General features: G+C 39.5%; 1 protein-coding gene across 2 annotated transcripts; it reads right to left on the bottom strand.

The window, feature by feature from the left end:
• Window positions 1-640: 640 nt before the first annotated feature.
• LOC124141432 (fructose-2,6-bisphosphatase TIGAR-like) lies at window positions 641-19,191 on the bottom strand. Of its 2 annotated transcripts, XM_046509443.2 has the most exons (5): window positions 19,035-19,191; window positions 12,467-12,504; window positions 10,595-10,788; window positions 5,584-5,694; window positions 641-2,035 (listed from the first exon to the last, which is right to left on the bottom strand). In XM_046509443.2, the coding sequence occupies exons 1-5, from the start codon at window positions 19,064-19,066 to the stop codon at window positions 1,097-1,099; spliced, it is 1,314 nt and encodes a 437-aa protein (XP_046365399.1). In that variant the 5' UTR covers window positions 19,067-19,191; the 3' UTR covers window positions 641-1,096. The 2 variants fall into 2 exon arrangements, with proteins under 2 accessions (XP_046365399.1, XP_046365400.1); XM_046509444.2 differs by lacking the exons at window positions 12,467-12,504; window positions 19,035-19,191 and adding an exon at window positions 5,988-6,088 and having other exon boundaries at window positions 10,595-10,732.
• Between the last annotated feature and the right edge of the window lie 8,630 nt (window positions 19,192-27,821).

Genomic DNA, 27,821 nt, shown 5'->3' on the forward strand with positions numbered 1-27,821 from the left:
TAAGCAATATTGCAGCAATATCAGGGTGGGGTACACCAGAAATGGGCTTCACACATTGTACACGTCCGGAATCGAACCCAGGTCTTCTGCATGACGAACGAACACTTTTAGCACTAGGCTACCCTACCACCCCCATAATTAAACATGTTTCAAAGGAGATGGTACATTCCCCTGGATGTTTGTGAACTTTCATGACAGGTGGAGGTTTTCAGAGAAGTTTAGAAAAAGCTAATCTTTGAATTTAAGGGATCACACCACACAATTTCATCACCAAAATAGAAAATGAGGCCAAATGAAATTCAAAGACCACAGCGGGGTTAAAATCAAAAGAGGCCAAATCTCATATACATTGCATGATACTGCAGACCACACACTTAATGTATGTGACATTTCATGTTGAGGTTCAGTTTGGCCGTCCTCGCAACCTTTTGAAACAATGTACCTTCGATCATTCATGCAAGCTGAAGCTTCACAGGACTTATGGTTTCAGAAGATGTAAAATAATGACAACATGCCAGTTATACCACAAGCATTCTTGAAATGGCAAATTAAGGTCAGCTAAAAAATGCTCAGGTGAAGAAAAGTTACTTACAGTATCCATAACAGAGGCCATCAACACCAACAATAACCACGAAATATGCAGTGTTTTCCATGTTTAATTAAAAACCCAACATAAATGTACAATTCAAGAAAACCAGATCTTGATCTCATGATAGTACAAGACAAGTGTATGCAAGGACACAGTTTTTCTTCATTTTTTCCTTTCAAAATGGAGTCCTTCAATTAGCAAATATACAAAAAAATTAAATAGGTTCCCTACTGGTCTGATCAACATACAGAAGCAAGATAATTTGATGAAATCAAATTGCCGCTTTTGTATGAAATATCTGATTTAAACCAGAACAAAGCAGAACATTGATGTGATACATTTCCACGAGTAAGCATTTCATCAAGATACTTATATATCAAAGATTATCATGTTTGATTACAAAGATTATTTTTTGTTTGTATTTTAGAAAAGAAAAAAAAAAATAAACGTTTGCATACTATACAAACATGAATTTTTGCTTAAAATATGCCCTTCGACTTATGTTGTCTAAAACGTTCCTGGGCCTTGAGAAATATCTAAAGGGAGCAGATGCTCTTTGTCGTGAATTAACAAACATGTAATGATAGGATTGTCCGTAATGTCATCAATAGTTATTGTGAATTTCGATACACTTGCATTCGGACCAACACGCAAGGCATATCCTTTCCCGCCAGGCATTTTGCACTTAAGGTCTTCGACAAAATGACGAATAAGTTCTTTGAGAAAACCCCCATGACTGACTACTATCACATCTGCTATACTGGGCGGAATTCCGTCAGCGTCATCAAAGCTGTTATTCCTCCCTGAACTGATGCTTGAGATGCTGGAAAGCCTGTGTTCTAAGAGAGGTGACAGTGACACATTCGGGCAGCCAAAAGCATCAGATCTTGAGGATCGGATATTCGATTTGATTTCAGTGTCGAGAGCAACAGGACTCGATGACTGAACATCATGGGGATCAAAGTCTTTTTGTTCTTCCTCCGTGGGAGTGGATAGTTCCGAGGCCTGTTCCTGAGACTCAGCACTCTCCGGGAGACTGGAGCACCCAGAGGAACTGCTTGAATTGGATCTGGCTATGGCAGTCTGGGGCATGTCTAGGTGTTGGCTCTCGTCAAACACCTTGTCTGTCTGGGATAGGATCTTATCTGATTGAGCCAGATCCAGTGGGAAAAACTCCTGGTGTAAGCCATTTACCAGGTCCTGTTCATCATGGCGTGGACGTTTCGACACAGTCAGTATTTTGTCCCCCACGTCTAGATTTAAATTATTTGTCTGAGAGTTGTGTCTACTGACTGCTGGAAAGCAGTGCACAGGGTCTGAGCTGTGACTGAAGCCATGGTCTGCTCGCCTCTTTATGGATGCAGGGATGTAGTTGCCATCTTCATGGGCATTGTTCTTCAATAACGATAAAAGGTCGTGGAAGAAAGACTTGGCGCGGACACGAACCTGGAAGCAGAAACAAGTATTAAGTGTGTGTATAGTTCAACATTTCCTTCAACAATGCTACACAATATGTCAGGGCACCACACACAGCAATATTCTAACGACATGAGAGAGGTCTTTAAATAATCAGGCCTGGACCAACCATCCAGTGAATGACATCCAACAACGATCCCCACGAAGGGATACAATGACATGCAATCAACAAAGTACCCAGCCCGACCATCTGATCCATTTATATGCCTCTTACAACTAGCATAGATTGCTGGGTACCTATTCTTACCTGGAAATCTCATGGGTTAATATAAGTTTTGAATCAAGTCCATTCTTACGTTTCTCTCAATAAATGTCAGATTAATAGAACTCAGGCTGAACAGGAAAAATAGATTTATCAGTAACTGACTGAGTAATGAAAAATAATTGAAATTTTACGATAAATTGTATATTCATAAAATTACTCATCCAATCTCACACTATGCATTTCTCATTCTTCTTTTCGATCCTAAGTGGAAATGTGCTTAAACAAAGGTTTCCAGCTTCTATAAAAGCAATCTACCTGAACACACCTAGCATCACCATGGTCACCTCCCAACAATCTGGGTCAAGTGCACTTTTCATGCCGGTCGATATACACCCGCGCTGAACATGTGGTTTCCCCAGCCAACTCATTCTCTTTCTAGAGCTAACAGGCAGGAGGAAATGTGATGCGGGGATGGACAGGTCAGCATATAGCTTGTGAGAAAGGATAAGTTTAAAGTTTACATACTTATCCTTTCTCACACTATGCATCTATCCCACGGTTGGATGGTGGGGCGCAGATACCCTCGCCTATGAAGACAACAAACGTAGGATATACATGAGGAAGCTGGTGCTAAACAGTGATACTGAACAATATTAAGTAACATTGTCTAGTGTCATAAAAGACAAAAACTCATGGATAGGGAAGAAACACTCCAAAAAGTGGTGTGACCCTGATATATGAAAGAAATGAAACACATGCGATCGGAAACAACATGTGAACCTTGTTCAGATGTAAAGAGTGTGATTGAAAAGCCCCACAATACAACGTACAACTTTTAATCGATTTGAAAATGGAATCCAGCCAATCAAATCAACAAGACAGGGATATCACTAACTTCCTTGGACAATAGGACAAGCATGCTTAGCATCTCTTTTAATGCTTTGACAAAGCTATGGAGATGCCTACAGGTGCGTCGAACCATAACTGTAGGATGGGACTTGAGGAAGCGCCGATCCTGAGTTGTCTGAGCGCCGGTCCTTACAGCATTGTACTGGGGATCTTGAACAGTGATACGCAGACGGTGAGTGGTAACACTCAAAACTTTGTCAAACTGGAGGAGGGGACAAACTCTTACTAGCAGCACTGATAGCGGCTCAGTTGATGAAGTGATGAAGGCGACAACCGACTGAATGCAGACTTCCTGGAAGCGAAAGAGGGCATGACCAACCGAGAAGGCAAGGTTGGAATGACCGATCCAAGGGCAAGAGAGCACTTTGCGCACATCTGTAATAGCCAGTTGAGCCAATGTACAGATGAGAGATTGATTCTGGCTCCTTTATTATATGGAGAAATGCAGAACGAACTTGTGCGAGCAATTGGAAGATGAAATCGGTAATGTCGACTTTGGAGCGACTTTAATCTGCTATGAAGTATTCTGTGCTGATATGATTACAAATGTGGAGGGATATCAAACCCAGCTGCATTGATGATCTCTAAAGCCAAAGTGTCAACGAAAATCCATGCCTGACGGCCTCAGATGGTCGATTGTAAGAACAATAGATCCTAGGAACATGTCTTTAGACTTTGATTGCCGGTCTTTGTAGCTGCTTAAATAAAAAACTAAAGAATTATCCTTGAAATGGGGAGATTGAAGACATGTCTTGTTTTATGTGCCACAAACACAACCTCTGAAAAACAGATCAGACGTTTTCATGTTTGGGTCCCATTTTCCCTCAATTACGAACGTAAATTAGACACGAAAGCAAAATGCATTCTCTAATATGATCACACGTCCTACTTAGGATCAAAACACGAATGAGAAATGCATAGTTTTAAAATTTACATTTTCCATTGGGTTGCCACAGCAACTGTTCTCAAAATGGATTTGGAATTATGATAATTCTCAGTGACACCCTTGCAAGGAGCAGCCAGACACGCAAACACTTTGATTTTAGAGATGACAATGCAGATTGCAGAACCCCAGATTCAAGAGCAACACAAAGGTCAGAAGATCATAAAAGTGCAAAATGCTAAAATATACAAAAATCAAATCTTCTATTTCACAGTGGACTGAATAACACAATAAAACATGACAAAATGGCTTCATGATGCAATGTGTGTATGCAACATAATCACAGCGTTCGAAATAACTGCCTGCCCGACCGTCCGAGACGGGTTGATTTCAACTCGGGCTGCCAGATTTTCAAATCCCCCTGCCCGACGGTCGGGTTATATTTCATAGGTGAAAATATTCTAAATATTTCCCGATGATAAGCATTAATTCACATGTAAAGATGAATGATAAAATGTAACCAAAAAGAAACCCCGTTAGCTTTTAGACAAACTAACATTTAGCTATGCACTTATGCTACAAGCAATCAGTTTTCATATTTTTAATTAAATTATCCTGAGAAACATATGATTATAGTGGGCAGGCAGGTTTTGGTCAGGGCTGGCAAGTATTTCAGCTAGCCAGTCCTGTGGTCTGGCTGAAATTTTTGGGAGTTCCATACCCTGATAATCATATTACTATGCATCTAGAAACAACTGGGGTGAACAGAGGTTCGAATCCACTTTCTGGCGTGCCCAAGCGACATAATACTGCACAGAAAATTGTGGCACTTAGATGACGGAGCCATCCGTGAGGTGAGGTGATATGGGTTAAATTCTGAGTTCAAGATGATTGCACTCACACAGAGATATGTGTGCTTGTACTTGTCCAGACGAAGCCAGTTTTATTCGCAAGGCCACTATGATACCAGTGAAACGGGGTTTAACTTTGCGTCCAAGATTATTGCACTTATCTACCGACGTGCATGCATTGGTGTGTGTGTGGCTGCTCGTACTAGTCCGGACTGATGCTCATTTATAGTGCTAGCCCACTGAGCTACCATGTCGCAGTTTAACATGAATACCTCACTCAGACACAGTATACTGACTCCAAGTCGACCAGTCCTTGTTTTAGCCCCTTAATGCCATGTGCCAGACAGGGTAACAACAAGTACCATCTTTTAACATCTTTTGTATGACGCAGCCGGGTATCGAAGCCCAGACCTTCGGGTGGATGCTCTACCACTAAACCACGGAGGCAGATGACTGATACCAAGCCACATATTACCATGCATACCCCACACTGAGCCGGACAGTCCTTTGTTTTAGCCCCCTAATGCCGAGCGCCAGCCAAAAGACAAGCACCATCTTTCAACATCTTTTGGTATAACATGGCCAGGGATTGAACCACCGACTTTCCTCTCTCCAGGCAGACACACTACCCAAAAGACCACGTAGCTGTCACCCATATTGTGTAGCCCACCTGTTCTATGCTTTCAGCACCATAAGGAGTAAAGTTGGGTATAGAGCTGTTGTTTCTCTTTGCTTCAGCTGCCAATTCCTTGAATGTTTTGCCCTCTACGACTCCAAATTTCTGAAAAGAAATGAAAATTAACAAAGGACTGCATCTAAAGTAAAATAGCAAGTGTTGTTCACCTAGCATGAATATGCAAATGATTAGCTATACACACAGAGTCAATGTACAAGTAAACCCACAGCCCAGCCCCAGTTTGGTCCCTATGTCAAAAATAGGGCTGTGTATTGACCTGGATTTTGTATTGTAATATATTGCCATACTTTAACCTGTATTGCGATACGTATTGCAATATATTGCCAATTTACATTTTCATGAGTTAATCTGAGTTATACCCTGTATTAGTGTCATACCATCAAGCTCCTTCCCAGCACGTGACACCTTCGTTCTCAGTATAGAGTACTATGCAGACGGCTATCGTTGTGAGGAGCTTCAGAGTCGCGATGTGTACACGCTAATTGATAAAAAGATCGTCAGAGGCAAGTTGTATCAGAGAGATACTATTTTCCATCTCAATGTCGATTAGGAACACATAAATATACTTATTTATATTTGCCCCAAAATATTGCTACATTTACAAACGTATCGCAATATGTATTGCTGAAGATTTGCACCACAATATACCCGTGTACCAGTAATACCGTACACCCTTAGTCAAAAATATTTAAATCATTTACAATATTGATTGAGTGGGAATTCATGATCACTCAAAAAAAACTTAAGCTGTGTATGATCAAAATCAGTACCACATTCTGAGTAGGAGTGAATGAGTTGGGTTTAACAGTGAATTCCAGTGATATCACGAGGTGTCAGCTTACAGTGGGACAAAAGCTTGAGAAGAAGGAACACTGGTTAACGTTTAAGTTCATGTGGAGAAGAAAGGACGTAAGTATCAGTGCCAATAGACAGATGGATTGACGGACTTAAATCCTAACATCAGCTCACATTGACCATGCGAGTGAGCGAATGAGTGAGCATGGTTTTACGCCACTTTTAGCAATATTCCTGCAATATCATGGCGGAGGACACCAGAAATGGGCTTCAAACATTATACCCATGTGGGGAATCGAACCTGGGTTTTCTGGGTGGCAAGCAATGGCTTTACCACTTGGCTACCCTACCGCCTCTTGACAATGTGAAGGAGAGCCACTACATAAATTGACCATGTGATGGATAGCCGATACATAAATAGAAGTTTGCGTCTCCTACAAACTGGAGCAAGCTCAACCTGCATGGCTCAACACTGAATATGTTCTTCTTGCAACACAACCTTGGTATCTACAACTTCCAAACTTGTAACAACGTTGATTGCCCCATCCCATCATAATGCGATCTCATCTAGATTAGATCTTTTACTCCGATACGATACTTCTCCATGTGAAGATTGGACAACTAGGAGAGTAATGACACATCAAACTATAGTAGTTTTTTTCCCTACTATAGTACTACACATATCTTAAACCTGCTTGTGTGGTTGGTTAGCAAGGATTATGACAACTTCAGATTAGAGTTACTTCCCTTTGATTTGAGTACCAACAAGGAAACAAACGGATGTCTTTGAGATTGTCAGCAATACTTTATTCATTTCTTTTACACTGATCAATAATTATCAATCCTTTGGGTTGGTTTACTACAATCGCAATACTCTTGCATTAGTGTGGGCGACTATTGTAATACATACAACTGCAACAGTGAAAATAGCTTCTATGTCACCCCTACTGTCAGTTTTATGGCACTAGTCCTTATAGTCATAACATACAGCAAAACCCTTAAACAGACCAAATTTCTACTAGTTCTTAGGGTACCTTAACCAATTGGGCAGTTTGGCAATGACTATGGGATTAATGCCAATTTCTAACGCTGCAACACCTTCAGAGAAGGTCATGTCAGGTGAAACCTTGACCCCCTTATCGAAAAAAAGGTTTACATGGTTTCAGATGTCAGCCTTTTAAAATGAATCGCTTTCAATTCTATACACCTCCATTCTCAAGTTTCGAAAAACACAAATATACCCTCGATAGTACACCCATTTGGGTGCAGGTGCCATGGCAATAATAAACAAAAAAATGTATTAAATATGCACAACAATATAATCATGTGATAATAGTACAGACATATTTTTTGGCATTCGAAATGTATGTACATTCTATTTTCATTTTCAAGATACATAAATACATGCTTATCTCAATGCTTGCTCTACCCGTGAAGATCCGGGGTAGAATAGGTCTTCAGCACCCCATGCTTGTCGTAAAAGGCGACTATGCTTGTCGTAAGAGGCGACTAATGGGATCCAGGCTCGCTGACTTGGTTGATGCATGTCATCGTATCCCAATTGTGTGGATCGATGCTCATGATGTCAATCACTGGATTGTCTGGTCCAGACTCGATTATTTACAGACCGCCGCCAAATAGCTGGAATATTGCTAACAACAAACAAACAAATGAATGCTTGCTCACACCTTTCAAGAAAGTATAAGCCATGACGCTGATTGGCTGATTTGGAAGTTTACTAGACGTGATGTCCTCCGGAGATGTTCTCAGATAAGTTAAAGACAGCTAAAGAAACTAACATGTTTAGTCCACTAGTCCTTATAATGATAATATATGTTATATGTGGTAAGTTGCATGCGATGCATGCAGATAGTTTTGTATGTAAGGAGCTAGAGTAGTCACATGACATAACATGGCGATGTCCATGAATTCATCGTGAGCTATCATTCATTCTAGGGTAAGTATTCGAAACTTGGTAAGTTGATGACGTATAGTATTCGAAACTTGATAAGATGATGACGTAGGAGTGTGATAGCGGTTGAGGCGACAGTTGTAGTAAAGACCGTTTTGATTGATATGAAGAGTTTGTGTCGATCGGAGTTGTCAATAAGTGAGAATAATGCCAGGCGGAGATACAACATATATAACAAAATCCTTAAAAATGCCAAATTATCACTAGTTCTTTTGATACCTAAACTATTGGTGAGTTTGGCAAGGACTACATGACTAGTGGCAATTTCTATCGCTGAAAGATCTGATTTTAATTATATTGATCTTTCAACATTTTCATAATTTATTTTTTCGTCTAATGTTAAGAGGAAAATCACATCCATCAAATTTGATGTCTTGAATAAAGGTTACTCCCCTCATCATCAGCAATAGCTTAAAACAATTATAGATCAAGTTGTTCTGGAGAAAAGCAGAAAATGTGCAACAGTTACACGTTATTAACATTACCAAAATACTGCTTTGTGCATTGCAACATAATATTTATTTTGATAATTGGGAGCTAACTTTGATCATTTTCATGGACTTTTAATGACCTACCCTTGTGGGATTTGAAGTAGAGAGTGTTGGTTGGTTTGTTGTTTTATGACGCACTCAGCAATATTCCAGCTATATGATGGCAGTCTGTAAATAATCGAGTCTGGACCAGACAATCCAGTGATTGACATCATGAGCATCGATCCATGCCATTGGGATCGATGACATGCATCAACCAAGTCAGTGAGCCTGACCACCCGATCCCGTATGGAAAGTGTTAGAGTGAAAGAGTGGGTTGGGTCTAATGCAGCTTTGAACAGTATTGGGTTGCTGAAGACTTTTGCAATAAACACATGTTTGGAGAAAAGAAATTCAAGTAGATCTAGGCCTATGTGCAGAAAGAAATTTACATTCTATACTTTCAGCGAATTCAGGTAAACGAACAGGTGATAAACTTAGTCAATACAAATTGGAAACAAAAAATCACTAGACATAATGATTTACCATTTAAATTGTATTTCCTGTTCTCTTTGGCTTTGTTTAATGTGCAGAGATTAATATTACTGTGTGTATTGTCTCGTAAATCAGCAATCAGCTGTTATTTTAGTTGCAGCTTTTAAATATATCAAAAATAAAAATAACCATATGCGCTTTGCTACAGCTGATTGCCTGATATTTTTTACGCATGGAACAATTTGACCAAGCACAGTCGAGACTTCTGCACTCGTGAAAACTTTATGTTGACATATAATAGTCAAACTAAAACAAATATGACTTTTAACGAGTCAATGTATGGCATTTATGATACATGTATCCATTCTCTGGCAGCCAAAGTTTGTTTCAAGGCATCAATAGTGGTAATCTGATCGTGGTTGCCAGCGAGTTGTGTGATCTACCAATCACTTCACACAAGATTTCGCCAAAATTAATGTAAACTATACTCAATGCAATATTGAATAAAATTAATAAAAAAGGTTGCAAACCAAGTCCAGATAAGTCCCTGATGAAGGGGTAAAATGTTTGTTTGTTTGTTTTTGTTTAACCCCGCTCTCAGCAATATTTAAGTATATGACGGCGGTCTGTAAATAAATGAGTCTGGACCAGACAATCCAGTGATTCATATCATGAGCATTGATCTACGAAATTGGGATATCATCACATGTATCAACCAAGTCTGACTACCCGATCCCGTTAGTCGCCTCTTACAACAAGCATAGTCGCCTTTTACGGCGTGGGGTGCTGAAGACCTTTTCTACCCCGGATCTCCATGGGTAAGAAGTAGCTTGGAAACATCATTACAAACAATAAAGAAGTTGTTATCCATAAAGGTTTCATGACTACATGTTCTTCCAACTTCTAAATGCCTATCAAAGACATAGAGGCAATTTAGCACTACTGATTAAGACATAACCACTACTCCCCAGACTAGTGAAAATCTGAAAAGACTACTGATGGATGGGGGGCGGTCGGGTAGCCTGGTGGTTAAAGCGTTCGCTCGTCACGCCGAAGACCCGGGTTCGATTCACGACATGGGTACAATGTGTGAAGCCCATTTCTGGTGTACCCCGCCGTGATATTGCTGGAATATTGCTAAAAGCGGCGTAAAATCAAACTCACTCACTCACTCACTGATGGATGGGGATCTTCCAAAATGAATCTTTCATGTGGGGAACATGTGGAAAGCACAAGATGATTTTCCTCATACCCGTTCTCGGAGTCGTTTGTCCTTGATGATGGCGTTGACATAGACTTTGTTGGCCTCAACAATAGCCTGAGCTGTCTGAGCTGCACGTAAAAGGTCGCTGGCGAACACATGAGTTAAGCGTTCATTTTGAAGACGGACACCTACAAGTTTTGCCTGTTGAATCCCGACGTCTGAGAGAGGGACGTCGGACTGACCTGAAGAAACAAATTGTTGAGTCAGCATGGTCAGATAAGCTTAATTTATAAATCCATTTTTGTACATGTTGTAACCAAACCTTTCACTATAAAACATAAAGCTGACTGTGATCAAAGTGAAAATCAAATTCATTTACTTACACAGTGTTTCGAAATTACGCAGGAAAGGCAAGGGGTCCCTGTCTCAACACTCATGTTATGAGCAGTGTCCACATTAGAGCATGGTCTCTTTTTCGATAATTACGCACAAATCATAACCCACATGTGACAGAATCTCATATGAATTAGTGTCAACCTGCTTCACTTGTTCATACAGGGAATGAAATAATGCTGTAAGGAGCTTTCTTGCAGTATTGGACAGGTAAAACAGGCCATTTGATTGGCTCTTGTCATATATATACAATCATATGATTGGCTACTCCAGCACTTGTGAGATGGGCAAAACATCATCCCGGACTGGCTGCATTTTCCAAGAGAAATGGTTGGCTTTATTTTTTGGGTTGCTTTTTCACCGAAAGTTAATGTCTTTTAAACAAACAAACAAAATCAAATTCAGTCACAGGAAAAGGATCGCCCATCCCCTCTTTGAAAATGACCCCTCTTTCGTCACTGGTGATCAAGATGATGTTTTTCTATACGATAAATATGGATTTCCTGACAGCTGTTCCTTTTGTGATAAAAACATTTAGGTCGCAAGTGAAACAATGGGTCAGTAGGGTTACCGGCAACACAACATGCAATCTAGCATATGTTGAGTCAGTTAATTGCTACCTTAGAACAGGGTGGGCCCAGAACAAGGAGGTGACATGACGGCCATATTAAAAATGGGATTTAAAACTCTTGAACACAGTTGAAACAAACATGCCAGGTTTAGGTAAGGTGAGGTGAAATGGGGTTTAACGTCGCGTCCAAGATTATTGCACTTATATAGCGACATGCATGTATGTGTATGTGTTTGTGTGGCTGCTTGTACTAGTCCGGACTGATGCCGATTTATAGTGCCAGCTCACTGAGATACCATGCCGCAGTTTAACACGAATACCCCACTCAGACACAGTATACTGACTCCGAGCCGACCAGTCCTTGTTTTAGCCCCTTAATGCCGAGCGCCAGACAGGGTAACAACAAGTACCATCTTTTAACGTCTTTTGGTATGACACGGCCGAGGATCGAACCCCGGACCTTCCGCTCTCCAGGCGGACGCTCTACCACTAGACCACGGAGGCGGTCCACATGCCAGGTTTAATCATCACTGTTCCTGTGTATACAGACGGACAACGGACAAGCAGGCCACAGTCTGAGCCAAATCATTTGAATCTATGAATCCGAACTTGGCTCTCAGCATCATTTCCAGTCAATCTTAGTGTTGTTATATTACAGAATTTGACCATACTTTAGTGGGTAAAGTCACAGACAGGCCATATAGCAAGGCCATATAGCAAGGCCATAGTGCGTCAAGGTTCTGCGTCTATGTGCCCGAACTTGGCTTATAACATCATAGGCAATAGATTTTAGTGCTATAATATAGATCATGTTAAACTGAGCTTTCCAGACCGAAAGAATTTTACTTGTTTCAGGCTTCAGACGAGTGGCTAAAGTCGCAGACAGTAACAGCGTTCATCAGGTGAGTTGTTTACCCATGTGTTTTGTTAGCAGTATGCAACAGCAATTATCTTACCTTGAATAATGTTTTCACGATTTGCCAAAGTTTCACCACTGAAAAAAATAAGTTACAAAATTAACAACGGAACTCTTCTTTTCTTCACAAAATCGGCAAAAATTACAAATATCACAAGACATGAGATCAAACCACTGTCCACTGCAATCACATAATCTCAATTGTGTTTCAAAAGTGTCCTGTTTGAGTATGTGGGCTATGTAGCATGGATTCAGTGACTTCGGTTTCAAGCTGCCTTGTACATGTTGTATAGTATTTCAGTTATATCCCCATTATCACTCCATGTCAGCTTGACGTGGGACAGTGATGCAGGTCTTAGACGTTTACCACTTAGGAAACCCACAAGCACAGAGATGGTGCTGTCAAACCTAGAAACACAATCAGGGAGAGTCTGGGATTCAAATCCAAGGCCGTAGTTAACTTTTTTTGACAGGGGGGTGCAAATATTTGTACAAGTATCACTTGTCCCCAACTTGATTCAAATAAAACTGTTTTCTATGAAAAATCTAGGGGGGCCCCCAGCTGGCTACGGCACTGAAATCCACAATCAAAGGTTGTGAAACTCCCAAGGGAGGCAACTCTTAATAGCAAAATACAGCTCATTAGACAACTGGACCACCCACACCCACCAATCAAGCTTTGAACAGTATTTCAGTTATAAATGACATGGCATGTCAGCTGAATGTGGGAGGAAAGACCAAAGGGACGAAGGTCTAGATGAAATTACAGGTGAAAGCCCAAAGATCAAACTTGCAGCACTAGACCACCTGTGCCTACATTATCATGTCAGATAATACTGATTGACCACAGTACTCTCAAAACATTTAAGAAAAAATACAGTATTAATAGGCATGTTAGATATCTCCTGTAGTGAAACAAAATGTTATACTTATAGTCAGGGTTTCGGATTGGCTTATTTTCTGTGACATTACTGGACAACAGAATTGGGTCTTCAGCACCCATGCTTGTCGTAAAAGGCAACTAACGGGATCGGTTGGTCAGACTCGCTGACTTGGTTCATGCATGTCATCATATCCCAATCGCATAGATTGATGTTCATGAAGTCAATTACCGGATTGTTTGGTCCAGTCTTGTCTATTTACAGATCGCTGTCATATGGATGAAATATTGCTGTGTGCGGCGTTTTAACAATAAACAAACTGATCATCATCTAAAGTGTTCTACATATTCTTTTTCAAACTTGGTCTGTTTGTTTCTTTGTTGTTTAACCACCCGATCCTGTTAGTCACCTCATATGACAAGCATAGTCGCCTCTTACGGCAAGAATGGCTTGGTAAAGAACTATCCTAACATGGATCTTCACAGGTATCAAATTTGGTAATGATACCAAAGGATGTCCTTCCAACAGTTGTTAAAATCATGTTGATGTCCTAATTTGTTTCCAGCAAATTACTGTATATGTAAACTATACTGTAAATATACTATGCGATGCTGTTGCCTTGCTCTGTCCAGCAGACAGGTATTTGGCAGATTGTGTAAACATAGTAAACACCAAAATATGAGTAAACAACATCACAGCCATCAATCAAATTGTAACCATGTGTCATCATGTTGGCAAGTAGGTTGAAATATATCAACTTGGACTGTAAATATTTGTGGATGACATTCGGTAGTATCCATTTCAGTTTTTTTTTAAATGAAATTATCCATAGAAACTTCAGAAATGTTGTATCAGTTGGGCCTAGGTTGGGACTATTTACCATTACACTGATGTACTGTCATACATCTAGTCTCAATAAGGCTATCATATCGCAGGTCCATATCTATACAAAATATCATATTTATTATTGTTGAATTACTGTGGCTGTGCACAGAATATTTGTCGAATTTGTACTTTTTTCCCCTGTATCATTATACATAATATCATGATTTCACTATTGTGAGGGTCAACTCAGATTAATGATGAACAAGAGAGATATGAGAGATATCTTTCCTAGAAGCAATTAGATACAAAACCTTTCAATTTGATCTTATTTGGACAATTTTGATGTTTACTTCAATTTACATATATATAATTCACATGACCAGAAACCTTGAATAAATTTTCTACCAGGTTATGAAAAGACAATTAAAACCAAACCACTGGATTGAGCAACTACCGGGATACGAAATGACCTCGAAAAATGATACGAAAAAAAATGTGATCGGTCTGCAAATTTAGCCACAAGCCAGAAGCCAAAGTCTAGTACAAATCTGTTTATAGTTTCATATGCTTAGCCAACAACAGCCCACATAACATTAAATCTACTGAAAACTTTGGGTAAGAATATAGGTCCCCAACAACCGATGCTAGTCATAAGTGGAGACCAACACTGAGTTGGGTGATTCAAAATTCAAAATGTAAAATATCACAAGATACAGTACATTTATATATTCTGCCTCACTATTAACCACACATATTCCAAATTTTTATTACATTTTGAGGAAAAAAAGGACTGAGTAATTGTCATTAATAGCATTTATTTTCAATATGGCTGCCACTGTGGCCATATTGAAAATCAGGATGTCATCATTTGTGGGAAGAAGCCTGTACAGTTTCAGCTTAATGGACTCAGTGGTTTCTGAGGAGAGGACGTTTACAAAGCGAGGAAATGCTTCTTGAGCGAATTTAAGGTCATGATCCAAAGTGCAAAGGTATAACCAAGGTAAAACTTTAAATTATCGCAAAAACAGAACATATATGTTGAGCCCGACAACTAATTACACACATTCAGCAAATTTCATTAAGGGTTGAAGTTGTATTTGTTGACATTCATTATCTGATGAAGACAGTGCCTCACATGAGAAAATTCCATGATTCTATGTGTCTTCGCTCGATTGACGTCATCTCGTAACATACTGACGTTCATTGGGAAATGAACAACAGTCAGTTTGGTGGTGTTAACCTGGGCAAGGTCACCCGCTACTGTCAATGTTACATTTTTAACAAACTGCATGACTGCGTAATAATGGTAATGGCCATCAATATTTTGTGAGTGCCATGGTATCTAGTACTATCTACACCCAAAAGGTTGTAATATCGAGGGAATAAATGGGTTTTTTGGCGCTTTTCTTTAGCTAAGGTTGTAGTTTCCAAATGCATGTGTGAAGAAATGAAGTTGAAGTGTTTTAGAAATATGATTGGCTTAAGAATGAGATAAGTCGGTCAAAGTTTGGTCTGAATTCACCCGAGACAGCCTTCTATATAGAGGTGTCCTCAGACTTAAAGATCTGACTTAATGAGATTTTGGTGATGACCAATTTGACATACAAGCACTGGGTCACTGTGACCTACTTTTTGTTAGTACCTCATGTAATAGCAGATATAAAGCACTTGAACAGTATTCACTAAATAAGTACTTAAACATATTGCTTTTAACAGAATGACCTTTAACCATATCTAACTGCATTAATTGTTAATTCACATCGCTATAAGGACAGGAAATATTGCACTGTTCAAATCTTTCTTGATTATAATCCTGCAATGCCATAACATCCAAAAACTAAGATTGACTACCATCAAACCAGTTACATCAGCATCTGCTGATGAGATATTTCAAATGAAAGTCAACAGTATTCGAAATGAAGGGGATCTTGGGGTTCTTGAGGTGTTCTTCTATAGTATTTGAATCAAGGCTATCCCCAACTCCTTAACATTCAACAGTCATGACATGGACCGCTTGACTTTCATGCTTAATTTCAAACACTGGAATTCTTATTAACTTGATTAATAATGGAAAAACAATCCTTCTATTTCTGCCCACATTTCAGCAACATGAAAGCATTACTTATCTGTCTTGGTAGATAATAAAGACAGGTTATTCTCTGGTGCTGACCATTAATATTAACAACATAATTACAATCTGAAAAGTATTTTTGCAAGAATCATCTTTGTTCCTGATGTGGCATCAACATCTTCCCGAGGCAAGAGTGTCCACTGGCCTTTTTATCAGTCTTGTTTCCACCCTCGCCACATCAACCCCTTTCCTGTGCTAACTATGATTGGACTGTCGCACATATCGATAGTCCAATCAGAAAACGTACACAAAAACAACATCAACGACTGGTAAACCTTTGTATGAATGTGATTTACCGCTGCCTGTCTTTGTTGACACAAATATGTTTATTTCATCTTTTATACCCCCTCCCAAACAATTGCCTACATTTTTGTGTCAGGGATGAAATCATGAATGTTTTTGTTATCTGATCAACTAGGTCGTCACCTATGGTAGTCATCATCTTTGTGAAGCTATACAAGATAAGAACAGTGATCTGATTCGATATCGCGTTTTCATTACAAGGGGTACAACTTGTGATCTATGTGAGGTGGCGCCAGGGTTGAGCCAAGAAAAGAGGCCTTGATGTGGCAAGGGTAGAAACTAGGCTTTGATATTGGCTAATGTAAATGCTTGCCTCGGGAAGAGTGAGTGAGTGAGTGAGTGAGTGAGTGAGTGAGTGAGTGAGTATGGTTTTATGCCGCTTTTAGCAATATTCCAGCAATATCACGGCGGGGGACACCAGAAATGGGCTTCACACATTGTACCCATGTCGGGAATCGAACCCAGGTCTTCGGCGTGACGAGCGAACGCTTTGACCACTAGGCTACCCGACCGCCCCACCTCGGGAAGATGTGGCAGCATGTGAAGAAAAATTACTTTCTTAGTCTGCAACTTTACCCACTAGTTGAAGCTAATGTACTGACCACATTCTAAAACTCTTCTGACTCATCATGTTGACCCAGATGAAACAATGGCAATGATTTACATTACAAGAGTATTTAGCTTTAGGTTTCACGAAGGATGACATATTTTGAAAGTCTCTTCTGTGAGGTCACCAGAGATCATGGTTTGGAATGTCAATTCAGGGTTTTACTGGACACAAACATTTGTGTCCGAAACATGAAGCTAAAGTGAGCGAGTTGGGTTGAACGTCACTTTTAACATTATTCCTGTTAAATCATGGTGTGTCAGATTGATGTGGGAGGAAAGCGCAAAGTGATGCAGGTCTTAGACATTTACCACTTTGGTGGATCCCACAAGTATAGGCATGGTGCTGACAAACCTAAAAATGTTTTGGGGGGTGAACCTGGATTTGAGCCCACGGTCATAGGTTTCTTGGGAGCCCAAGGAACACAATTCTGCGAAGCGATTGGTGGCACCCTAGGCAACTATGCCACCCTTGTTGCCCATTAAACTTAATGGACGCAAATAGTGTCCACTGTGAGTCCCATAAGACACAAAAGGATGGAGGTGATTCAAACGTAGTTCGTTGAAATGTACGAAAGATTTATCTGATATTTCTGTTCTGATTAGAAATACAATCAATGTTTGAACAGTCCATATCAGATTTTCATTACTCAGTCACAAAAATTTGATTCATACAAGGAAATCCAATGGAAGTATAAAACAAAATGGTCAAAAACGTCCATAAGTACAAGTGCTTGGATGATGATGCTAAAATGTTCAGGAAGAATGATTTGATTTGGGTTTCAGATGTATATCAGACATTCAAATCATAATATATGAAAATCTAAATATCATTTCTCCAAATTTACATCATGTACATAATTTAAGCAGTCACTATCAAAAATCACTGTAAGCACTAGTTACAACTGAAAACCACTAATAATGGCAAGTCTAGTCTCGTGTCTTGTAACAAATTTCAGTTAATTTCTATCTCTGTAAGATAACTGATTTTAATATGAAGATCACCAACTTCTTCGGATGATGACATCAACAAGTTATAAATAGTTGATCGATTCAAGGACATTAAAGTAATGAACGACAGATTGCTAAGAAATCATGGTGCATAATCTTAATAAATATTAAGATACATGATTGACGTTATTTATCTGAAACACTAAAAAAGCCCTTACATTATGTAAACAAGTATAAATTATTGTCCAAGAACATAAACGACTGCAGGAAATACACCTGCGTAATCTGCGTAATGACCATGTCTCCAATCTAAGTTAGACGACGAGACTCATAATTGATGTGATTCGTAATGGGTTCAAAATTGTCAAGGTGACACAGACATACAGTGCTAATAACTGTCAAGTTAAAACTAGAAGCATATTATGAAATGATTGGCCTAGATCTAGTTCCTTCCCAAACAAACATAACATGAATCAGAAATCAATGGTTATCTACAAGGAACCGAAATATTTCATCAATACAAATTTACAAAACACAATGTCAACCATATCGACATTTACTAGCTAGGAAATGTTATCACGACCTAATTAAAATTTGTATGATACTCAATTTCAAAGTAAACTCTGGTCGACAGGGAGTCGTTTTAAGCGTTCAACTGGTCAATTATACATTATGACGGTATTGTCGAGGGCCCAAGCGCCGCAACTACACATGCATAAGGAAACAAACGGCACTTTAAGTGCATTTCCTGCTAAACTGTCTAGACATGTTAACCACAGGCGAGACACCGACAAATCAATGAGTACCATCAGGGGGTCACTGTGCCCGATTTTCAAGCATTCAACAACTCGTTGAAGAAGTCGAATTCTGCGCAATCGCTGCGCTCTATTGACTTACTAACGTTTACTTACTGCCTAATTAGGGTTAGAGAAAACACAACCATCTTGTCAAATCCCAGCTATCATCACTGAAGTGTGAAAGACTGAGCTGGGAGCAACTTCGCTAGACAGCTCACTTCCCAGACTGCCATCCTCGATCCCTGCTGCAGACAGGTGCATTTTCCTAACGAGGAATGTGATTGGCCCACTGCTAAAAAACATAACCAATGAAAACAAATGTTACAATTCCTGCATAAAACGATCCCCTTAGAGAAAAAAGATCACTTATCAAGTACGATAACTCTGTCTGCCAAAGGTCAGGTTGTCTCCAGTGATAAGAAGGCTGCAATTTACAGGACACATGTTTTTAATATTTTTAGCTTCAGTAATTTTCCATTACATATCTCAAGGAAGAGAACTCAATGTTTTACATAAGATATCTTTAGAATATGCATGTATACATAGTGTTAACCAGCAGAATTAGAAGAAGACAGAAAATACAAGTCAATATTTTAGAAAAATCTAATTATTGATGAATACCAAAAAAATAGATACTGTTCTACATATACAAAACGTATATAGCTGGCGTAAAAACATATTAGTTAACAATCACCTTGGGAGTGAGGAGGGCGTGTGTATGTACTGGGGTGTCCACACCCAGACCCGGATAATATGTTGATTTGATGTTAAAGTAAAATAAATAATGATTTAAATATCGCTATTGTGATTTTTGGAAAGGCTTTTTGGTGGACAAATCCAAGTCTGGATCTGAAAATGAAGACAACCTCTTTATTATATTTCATAACTATAATGAACCACTGTTTTTATCTGTGAAATATGTTCATTTCAGAGACTAGGTGTTTGTCTATAGCAAGAGCAGTAGCAGTAGCAGTTGTGTGGGTGTACGTGCGTGTTAATATGAGCTTGGATGCAAACTCACGATCGATCTTACAGCTAATAGTGAAAACAAAATGAAAGCAAAGTAACTTTTTGATCTTTCATATATAAAATATATCTGCCAAATAAATCTGACCATCAAAAGTCAAATTTAAAAATAAAACAGGGATACAACTTCAAATTTGACTTGTTTAGCAATCGCGATGGGTTTTTGGTTCGAGTGTTGGTGAAAGACACATATACGAGATGTTGTCGGTCGGCAATAAAATGATCAAAGGCGATGAAGAACACACATAAAAAACGAGCTCTGGCTCGAGTCGAATTTTCTCTTCCTGATTGCAAGAAGCGTGTAACAAGACTCATTAGTTCCGCCCGGTTGACCTGATGAGAGGTGATCAGTGTGAGTGATAGCCCTGTAGTCCCTGCTACAGTTTACACATATCTAATTAGTGTTTATTCAGTCACGCGAGCTTCTTAATCACCAACGGCGCTTTGGGAAATTAACAACATCTTGGCTGTACACAAGTTCCGGGGGGTGTTGTTGCACCAGTGTCCGGGGTCGAGGAAACAGGACTGGGGCCGTGGAGTAATACTGCGGAATTAGATGGGGAGGGGAGGAGAGAAATTTTCAACGTGCAAAAAACTTACTTTGTGTTGCATATGTAATCTTCAACTAATAAAAGATGCAATGTAAGGATAAAATTGATGGATGAACAACTTCTTTATTATAATTAGGAGCGACGTTTCGGTGTAGGTTCTAACACCGTTATCAAGAAAGTGATGTACCTAGGTTTGCTGACAAGTATAAATACAGGTAGGATTTTGTTTGTTGTTTAACGCCGTTCTCAGCAATATTCCTGCTTTATGACGGCGGTCTGTAAATAATCGAGTCTGGACCAGACAATCCAGTGATTAACACCATGAGCATCGATCCACGCAGTTGGGATCAATCATGCATCAACCAAGTCATCGAGCCTGACCACCCGATCCCGTTAGTCGCCTTTTACGGCAAGCATGGGTTGCTGAAGACCTATTCCAGACCCGGATCTGCACGGGTCTATACGGGTAGGAGGCAGTGTGTATACAGTAGAGTATAGATATCAGATGTAGGTACACAGGAGTGGAGAAGCCTGTTATGTACACAAAAAGGGTAGTAAACATATTGACCGGCGAAGTAATAAACAAAAGGGTAAAACCAGTAATATAAACAAAATGATTATGACTGATTGGGGATAGTCATAATCCTTATGTTTATATGACTGGCTTTATCCTCAAAAAATGTTATCCTTACTTAGTACTCCAACTTCTAAACGCCCCTCAAAGAAGTAATAAAAGATGCACTTCACTTTCATTCACAAATTTTAGTGTGATAAGAAAACAGTTTCTGACTTGTTTATAATGAAATATGTTTTGTTTGTGTGTTGTTTAACGCCGCACTCAACAATATTCCAGCTATATTACGGTGGGCTGTAAATAATCGAGTCTGGTCCAGACAATCCAGTGATTGACATCTTGAGCATCGATCTACGCAATTCAGATACGATGACATGCATCAACCAAGTCAACGAGCCTGACCACCCGATCCCGTTATAGTCGCCTCTAACAGCAAGCATATGTTTTTGTTAACATGGAGCCAAAATAATATCCCACTATTCTCACTTATCGCCCTCAGTATTTCAGGGAAGCACCCTCTGTTAGACACTCATTGGTTGGTAGCGAGTCCGTCTGTCTTCTGGCACAATATATGTATTGTAATTATGAAATTGTACATGGGTCAATGGTTGCCCGGATTACCGTATTCCCTCATATGTCCAACGTTCATCGTCCGCCCATGATGCGCCATATTTACACATTCTTTGGTGTTATATTAAACTGTAATGATATACTAATAGTATATATCTGTAGGTAGACAAATGGCCCCATAGCTGCGGTGTCCATGTATATATACCTTCGTCCGTCATCAGTTTTAGACATAGTAGAGACAATTCATGGATAACAACTTCTTTATTTACTGTAAAGGCTCGACAACGGTATAAGGATCTATACCGAAACGATGCCTTTACAGTAAATAAAGAAGTTGGTATCGATAAATTGTCTCAGCTTTGTCATCCGTCAACTTCCAAGGAACACCTATCAAAGAAATTAGTTCTGGACATATAGAAAAAGAAAACGCTAAGCGGATGAGGGGACACACATCCATGGGTTCGTGGGTTAGGGTTAGGGTGAGGGTGAGGGTGAGGGTGAGGGTGAGGGTGAGGGTTAGGGTGAGGGTGAGGGTGAGGGTGAGGGTGAGGGTTAGGTTTAGGGTTAGGTTGGTATCGGGGTTCACTCTCATAGGTATATACAACTTTGCAGATTTGGATAGATCGTAACATCGTTAATGGAAAATATAGTATTCAAAACATCGAAAGCGACGTGTAAATAAACTTTATTTGCACTTCTGTTTTGTTTGTTTGTTTTGTTTAACGGCAATATTCCAACTATATGACAGCGGTCTGTAAATATTCGAGTCTGGACCAGCAATTTCAATGGCTGAAATGCAAATACAGCATATTACACACGGATTATACAAATGATTGCAAAACACAGACTGGTTCGTTTGTTAAGTATATTTTCTCCAAATGACAATATCCCATTGTAGTCTTGAAAGAGAACCTCAAAGATGAAGCGACATTTCATAGACTCTGTGAATCCATGTCCCTTGCTAACGTTCTCACAGGATCACTTACTGTGTCATGTTGATAATGCGTGTTACACTATACATCGTGTTACACTATACACTATACAGCGTGTTACACTATACACTATACACATTGCTGAGTGTAACGGTATTGGACTGACTGCTGGCATACATTTATGCAATAATCTACTACAGTCACATGTTGTTGTGAGGTGAGTGACTGTAGGTGAGAAAAATACCGTTCTGGTTAATTATCACTAATTGGTTACCTTTATCTATCTTTAAACGGGTGTGGGGTTGTGTGGAACCCACGCCCCTAAAAATCCAAATGATGTTAAAATTAAATAATTCATGTTAAATCAAGGTTACTTGACACGTCCCCACTAGCCATACCCGTGACATACATGGAATCCAGTATTATAGTATACAACATAGGTCTCCCAACAACTAACGATCGCGTCTATTCTGTACCCGGCTGGTGGTAATAGCCAATCAGCTTGTAGGTCTAGCCGATCGTGTTAATTAAGCCACGCCTCCTCGGTAGCGCTTTTAAGATTCGTTTAGATTGTGACAAAATTTAGAACAGACCTCAAGGGTAGATACGTGAAGATCCTGGGTAGAAAAGGTCTTCAGGTAACTATGCTTGTTGTAAGAGGCGATTAACGGGATCGGGTGTTTTGGCTCGCTTACTTGGTTGATGCATGTCATTGTATCCCAATTGCGCAGATCGATGCTCATGATGTCAATCACTGGATTGTCTGGCCTAGATTCGATTACTTCAAGACCGCCGTCATATAGATGGAATATTGCTGAATGCGGCGTTAAACAACAAACAAACGTTTCATTTGCATGGTGAGATAAAATTGGGTTTAGGTGGCGCCAAAGATTAGTGCACCTGTGTGTGTGATTGCAAACTGATGATGATAATAATAACAACATAGTCCTTCCTTCTAATTCTAAAACTTCAATGTTTACTAATTAAAGTAAACAAACATAAACATTTAGGTCATATTAGAGTTTGCGCCAAATTTCCGTTTCCAATTACAAAACTAATCAACAGCACCCTAAAAAATAACACCCTACCAAACCGTCAGAATCAACATTTAATCCATTCCACTAGTTCTCGAGAAAATGTACTAGATTGGCAACAACGGACAATACTGACAGGTGAAGAACAACCTTTATTCACTCACGGTATATACAGTAAACTACGGTTATAACGAACTTAAAGGGCCTGCTAATTTTAGTTCGTTATAACCATAGTTCGTTATAAGCATATATACAGCATAACTACAGCAAATAGTCGGGACAAAAAGGTAAGTTCGTTATATCCGTCAGTTCGTTATAAGCATGTTCGTTATAACCGTAGTTTACTGTATATACTAAGTCGCAATTAATTAACAGTGCACAAAACTAAGTGTGTTGCTGAACTTCCGCGGAGTTCCGACCTGACGTGTATGCACGTCAGCCACTGCCTGTCACATGTAGGACTCCATACTACCACTTCACATGTGCATTTCCCCGACCTTCCATCACTCATGTGACAACTACCCAACAGATTTAGTTCAAAGATTACACCAAGCGAACTGGCTTCCTGTATGACTGCTACGGCTAGGTTCGTTTTGCAACGCCAGTTGAACACCGTCATTGCTCTTACAAACGAGAAGTCTTCGCATCTAGAGAATCCACATATATTTTCTATTTGACATGGCGCAAAATTCTGCGTTGAGAATGGCCGCCAGCGATTCTAACTGTGAATCCCAAGGAATGAAAACAAGCAGGATCGCATTAAAACCAATTCAGTTATAACCACAGTAGCAAGCATACACGCAACACATACTGTCCATTTCACTGTATTCAATCAGTCAGTATGTTTTGTTTCAAACAAGGAATACCCCATCTTTCCAGTATTAAAAGATACATAAATACTTGTAAGAGACCAGTTAGGATGCGGGTTAGAAACACAGGGGATCGCTAATGGTCAGTGAATAAGAATATGACTTGGTTAATGCATGCCATCGTTTCCCAACTACTTGCGTAGAATTGCATGATGCCAATCACTGTATTGTCTGGTCCAGATGCGATTATTTAAAGACCGCCGTCATATATAGCTGGAATAAGGCTGAGTGCGGCGTAAAACACACAACAAACAAACAAATATGGCCACACTGGGTTCTTCATGGCAGGAAAACGTTTGGCGAGGCTTACTTAAGTTTAGATTTTGTAACCATAATCTACCTATTGCAACTGGAAGATGGAGAGAAACGCCTTTAACCGAAAGGAAATGTCCACTTTGTAAACTATCTAACATAGGTGATGAATTCCATTATTTATTAAGGTAAATAAATGACTGACAGTACATTCACATTGATGTGGAAGTAAATATTACTATATTCCTAATTATTGATGATCATTATAATTATATTATGTATATGTTATGTATTATACTTCATGTATATAATGTAAAACTCCTTTAACTAAGCAATATATTCCAAAGTATAAAGTAAAAGTAAATCAAGAATAAACACTGATTTGTATACTTTTTGTTTTCTTTTGTACCAGTTGTCAGACAGTTGTTGACGACAGGACTAGTCTATTCGGATTTAAGGGAATATATCACACACATAATGTGCCCTCAACCATAACGGCTATTGTTTTAAGCTGTCTGACAAATGGGAGTCAGGTTTTCACTCGGTTTATTTAATTTTTAAACTGTTACAATTGTTTCTTTATCCTCGGTGTCTGAATGGGTTTCGTCTTTGACGCTATATAAAAGTATCACTGAAAGACTTATTTGAGGCAAATCTGTCAGTTAACTGTTCTCCTCGCTACATTAAAATGCCACGGAGTGTGTATTCGACGATATCACTTATGACAAGACTGGTTTATAATTTAGACCCTTTCATCCTTGTTTTCGCATTTAAATGAACAAAAAACAAACTTATTAGTTATATCAAGAAATACGTCTACAATTCACGATTACACGTCAGAGTAGACTCCTGCAAGCATATCATATCTCAAGATACGAGCCACATTTTAATCGGTTGTTTATCAAAACCTTTCATCAGCCGTTTATATAATTTGAAATGTGCCGTTGAATTCAATATAGCACATAATATATATCTGAAAGAACGAATTCAACAGTCTTACACGTATTTGCCGTGTGCCAAGCATCCCATTTTCATTTTCGTATAATATTTCACGATAACATGCCACGTGTTTACAAAGAATCTTTGTGTGCACGCATTATGCTGAAACCGACATAAGACCCCGTGGCTTGTCTGGTGAGCTCGTTTTCGGCGCACGACTGACGCATAATTGGTCTGAAATATTGATTTAACATAAAATCATACTCTTGAATAAGCACAGCCCGGGGTTGGAGCACTACACGAGCACATCAATGTTCGACATTTATGAACGAATTGACAGGTCTTACACATCATATCCGTGAAGTTCCGGGGTAGAATAGGTCTTCAGCAACCCATGCTTGCCGTAAAAGGCGACCATGCTTGTCATAAGAGGCGACTAACGGGATCGGGTGGTCAGACTCGCTGACTTGGTTGATGCATGTCATCGTATCTCAATTATGAGGATCGATGCTCATGATGTCACTCACTGCATGTATTGTCTGGTTCAGACTCGATTTATTTACAGACTGCCGTCATATAGCTTGAATATTGCTGAGTGCGTTGTTAAACAACAAAACTAAAGCTAAAACTGCCAACACTCGACAGGCGCCTTTGCTTGAACCCTCAGTTCCAACAGTAGCGGACCCGACACTGCAACTGGACGCTCGCTCTGTTCTCCCTAAATTACCGGATGCAGTTGTCATTGATGACCCACTCAGTGGCTCACAAAAGGAAATTCCTGATGTTGGCCTTGAAGATTTTGAGTTTTCCCCGTATCTCGACCCCTCAATGATCTTTCTGATGATCCCTTGTATATTTTATTTTACAATCAATTCTTTGATTTACTTATTGAGAGACGGATGCCAATAAAACATTTTAACCAATCATTTCCACAGAATCAACTTCATTCATTAAATGACATTATTTCTGTAACTCTCAATGCGGACTGTTCTTTGCATGACAAAGACTGTTGCGCTTATGCTGCTGCTCGAACACTGGATGATTTGGTTGGTTTGTTATTTAACGCCGCACTCAGCAGCATTCCAGCTATTTGACGGCGGTCTGTAAATAATCGAGTCTGGACCAGACAGATCGATGTCATGAGCATCGATATACACAATTTAGATACGATGACATGCATCAACCAATACAGCGAGCCTGACCACCCAATCCCGTTAGTCGCCTCTTACGACAAGCATAGTTGCCTCTAACGGCAAGCATGGGTTGCTGAAGACCGATTCTACCCCGGGTCCGAACACTAGAAGAACTCCATACAGTTTCCAAAGACAATGAAGGACAAAAGGCTGATAAACGAAATCATCAAAAGAAAAACCGGTTCCAAATGAAACTAAATTATATATCCTGGATAGAACTTTGCTTGAAATTCCTCAGGGCAATTAATGTCAAAACACCAAAAATCAATTTTGAAAATATTAAAAACAAAATACAGAACAAAAAAAGAAAGAATTTTAAATCAAATTCTTGATTCTCTGAAAGCATTTTTTACAGGCAATTAAATGCAACCAATGGCAGTGATGAGGAAAGACCCACCATTTATTCCAGTAAAAGGTTTTTGAACAGTTGTGAGTCATACCCGGCAACTGTAACCTCGAGGAGTGAGAGAGTATGTTTTAGCAATATTCCAGCAATATCACGGCGGTGGACACCAGAAATGGGCTTCAAACATTGTACCCATGTCGGGAATCGAAACCGGGTCTTGGGCGTGACGAGCGAACGCTTTAATCACTAGGCTACCCGACCGTCCCCTAACCTCCAGGAACCAAAGGTAGGGGATTACAAGGATAGTGTACATGACAAAATAAGGTCACCATTGCTGTGTTTCATTAGTTGCCTTAGTTGTGCAGAGGTCGAACAATACTTCTCCCAAAGAAATGTGATTTGACTGATCCTATAAACTTCCGCCCTATTACTTGTCTGAATACACAATACATAATAGTCCGTCTTCAGATCTTATGTCATGGTTCTGCGCTTCCAGTGATATTATTTACATGGAGCAGAAAGGAGCCAGAAAGGGATGGTAGAGTTGTAAGGGTCAACTTTTGGTTTAAAAAATATCCTTGAAGAGGCTAAAACTTACCACCGTAACCTCTCAAT

This window comes from Haliotis rufescens, unplaced genomic scaffold, assembly GCF_023055435.1.
Source record: "Haliotis rufescens isolate VD_foot unplaced genomic scaffold, xgHalRufe1.0.p SCAF_26, whole genome shotgun sequence".
NCBI classification, from domain to species: domain Eukaryota; kingdom Metazoa; phylum Mollusca; class Gastropoda; order Lepetellida; family Haliotidae; genus Haliotis; species Haliotis rufescens.

Excerpts from the sequence above, each read along its gene's own strand:
- LOC124141432 (XM_046509443.2), bottom strand. The coding sequence starts at position 19,066 with ATGGTTGTGTTTTCTCTAACCCTAATTAGGCA. Across the intron at positions 12,505-19,034 it reads TCTCTAACCCTAATTAGGCA|TGGTGAAACTTTGGCAAATC; the intron begins GTAAGTAAACGT and ends TATTTTTTTCAG. Across the intron at positions 5,695-10,594 it reads ACAAACGACTCCGAGAACGG|AAATTTGGAGTCGTAGAGGG; the intron begins GTATGAGGAAAA and ends ATTTCTTTTCAG.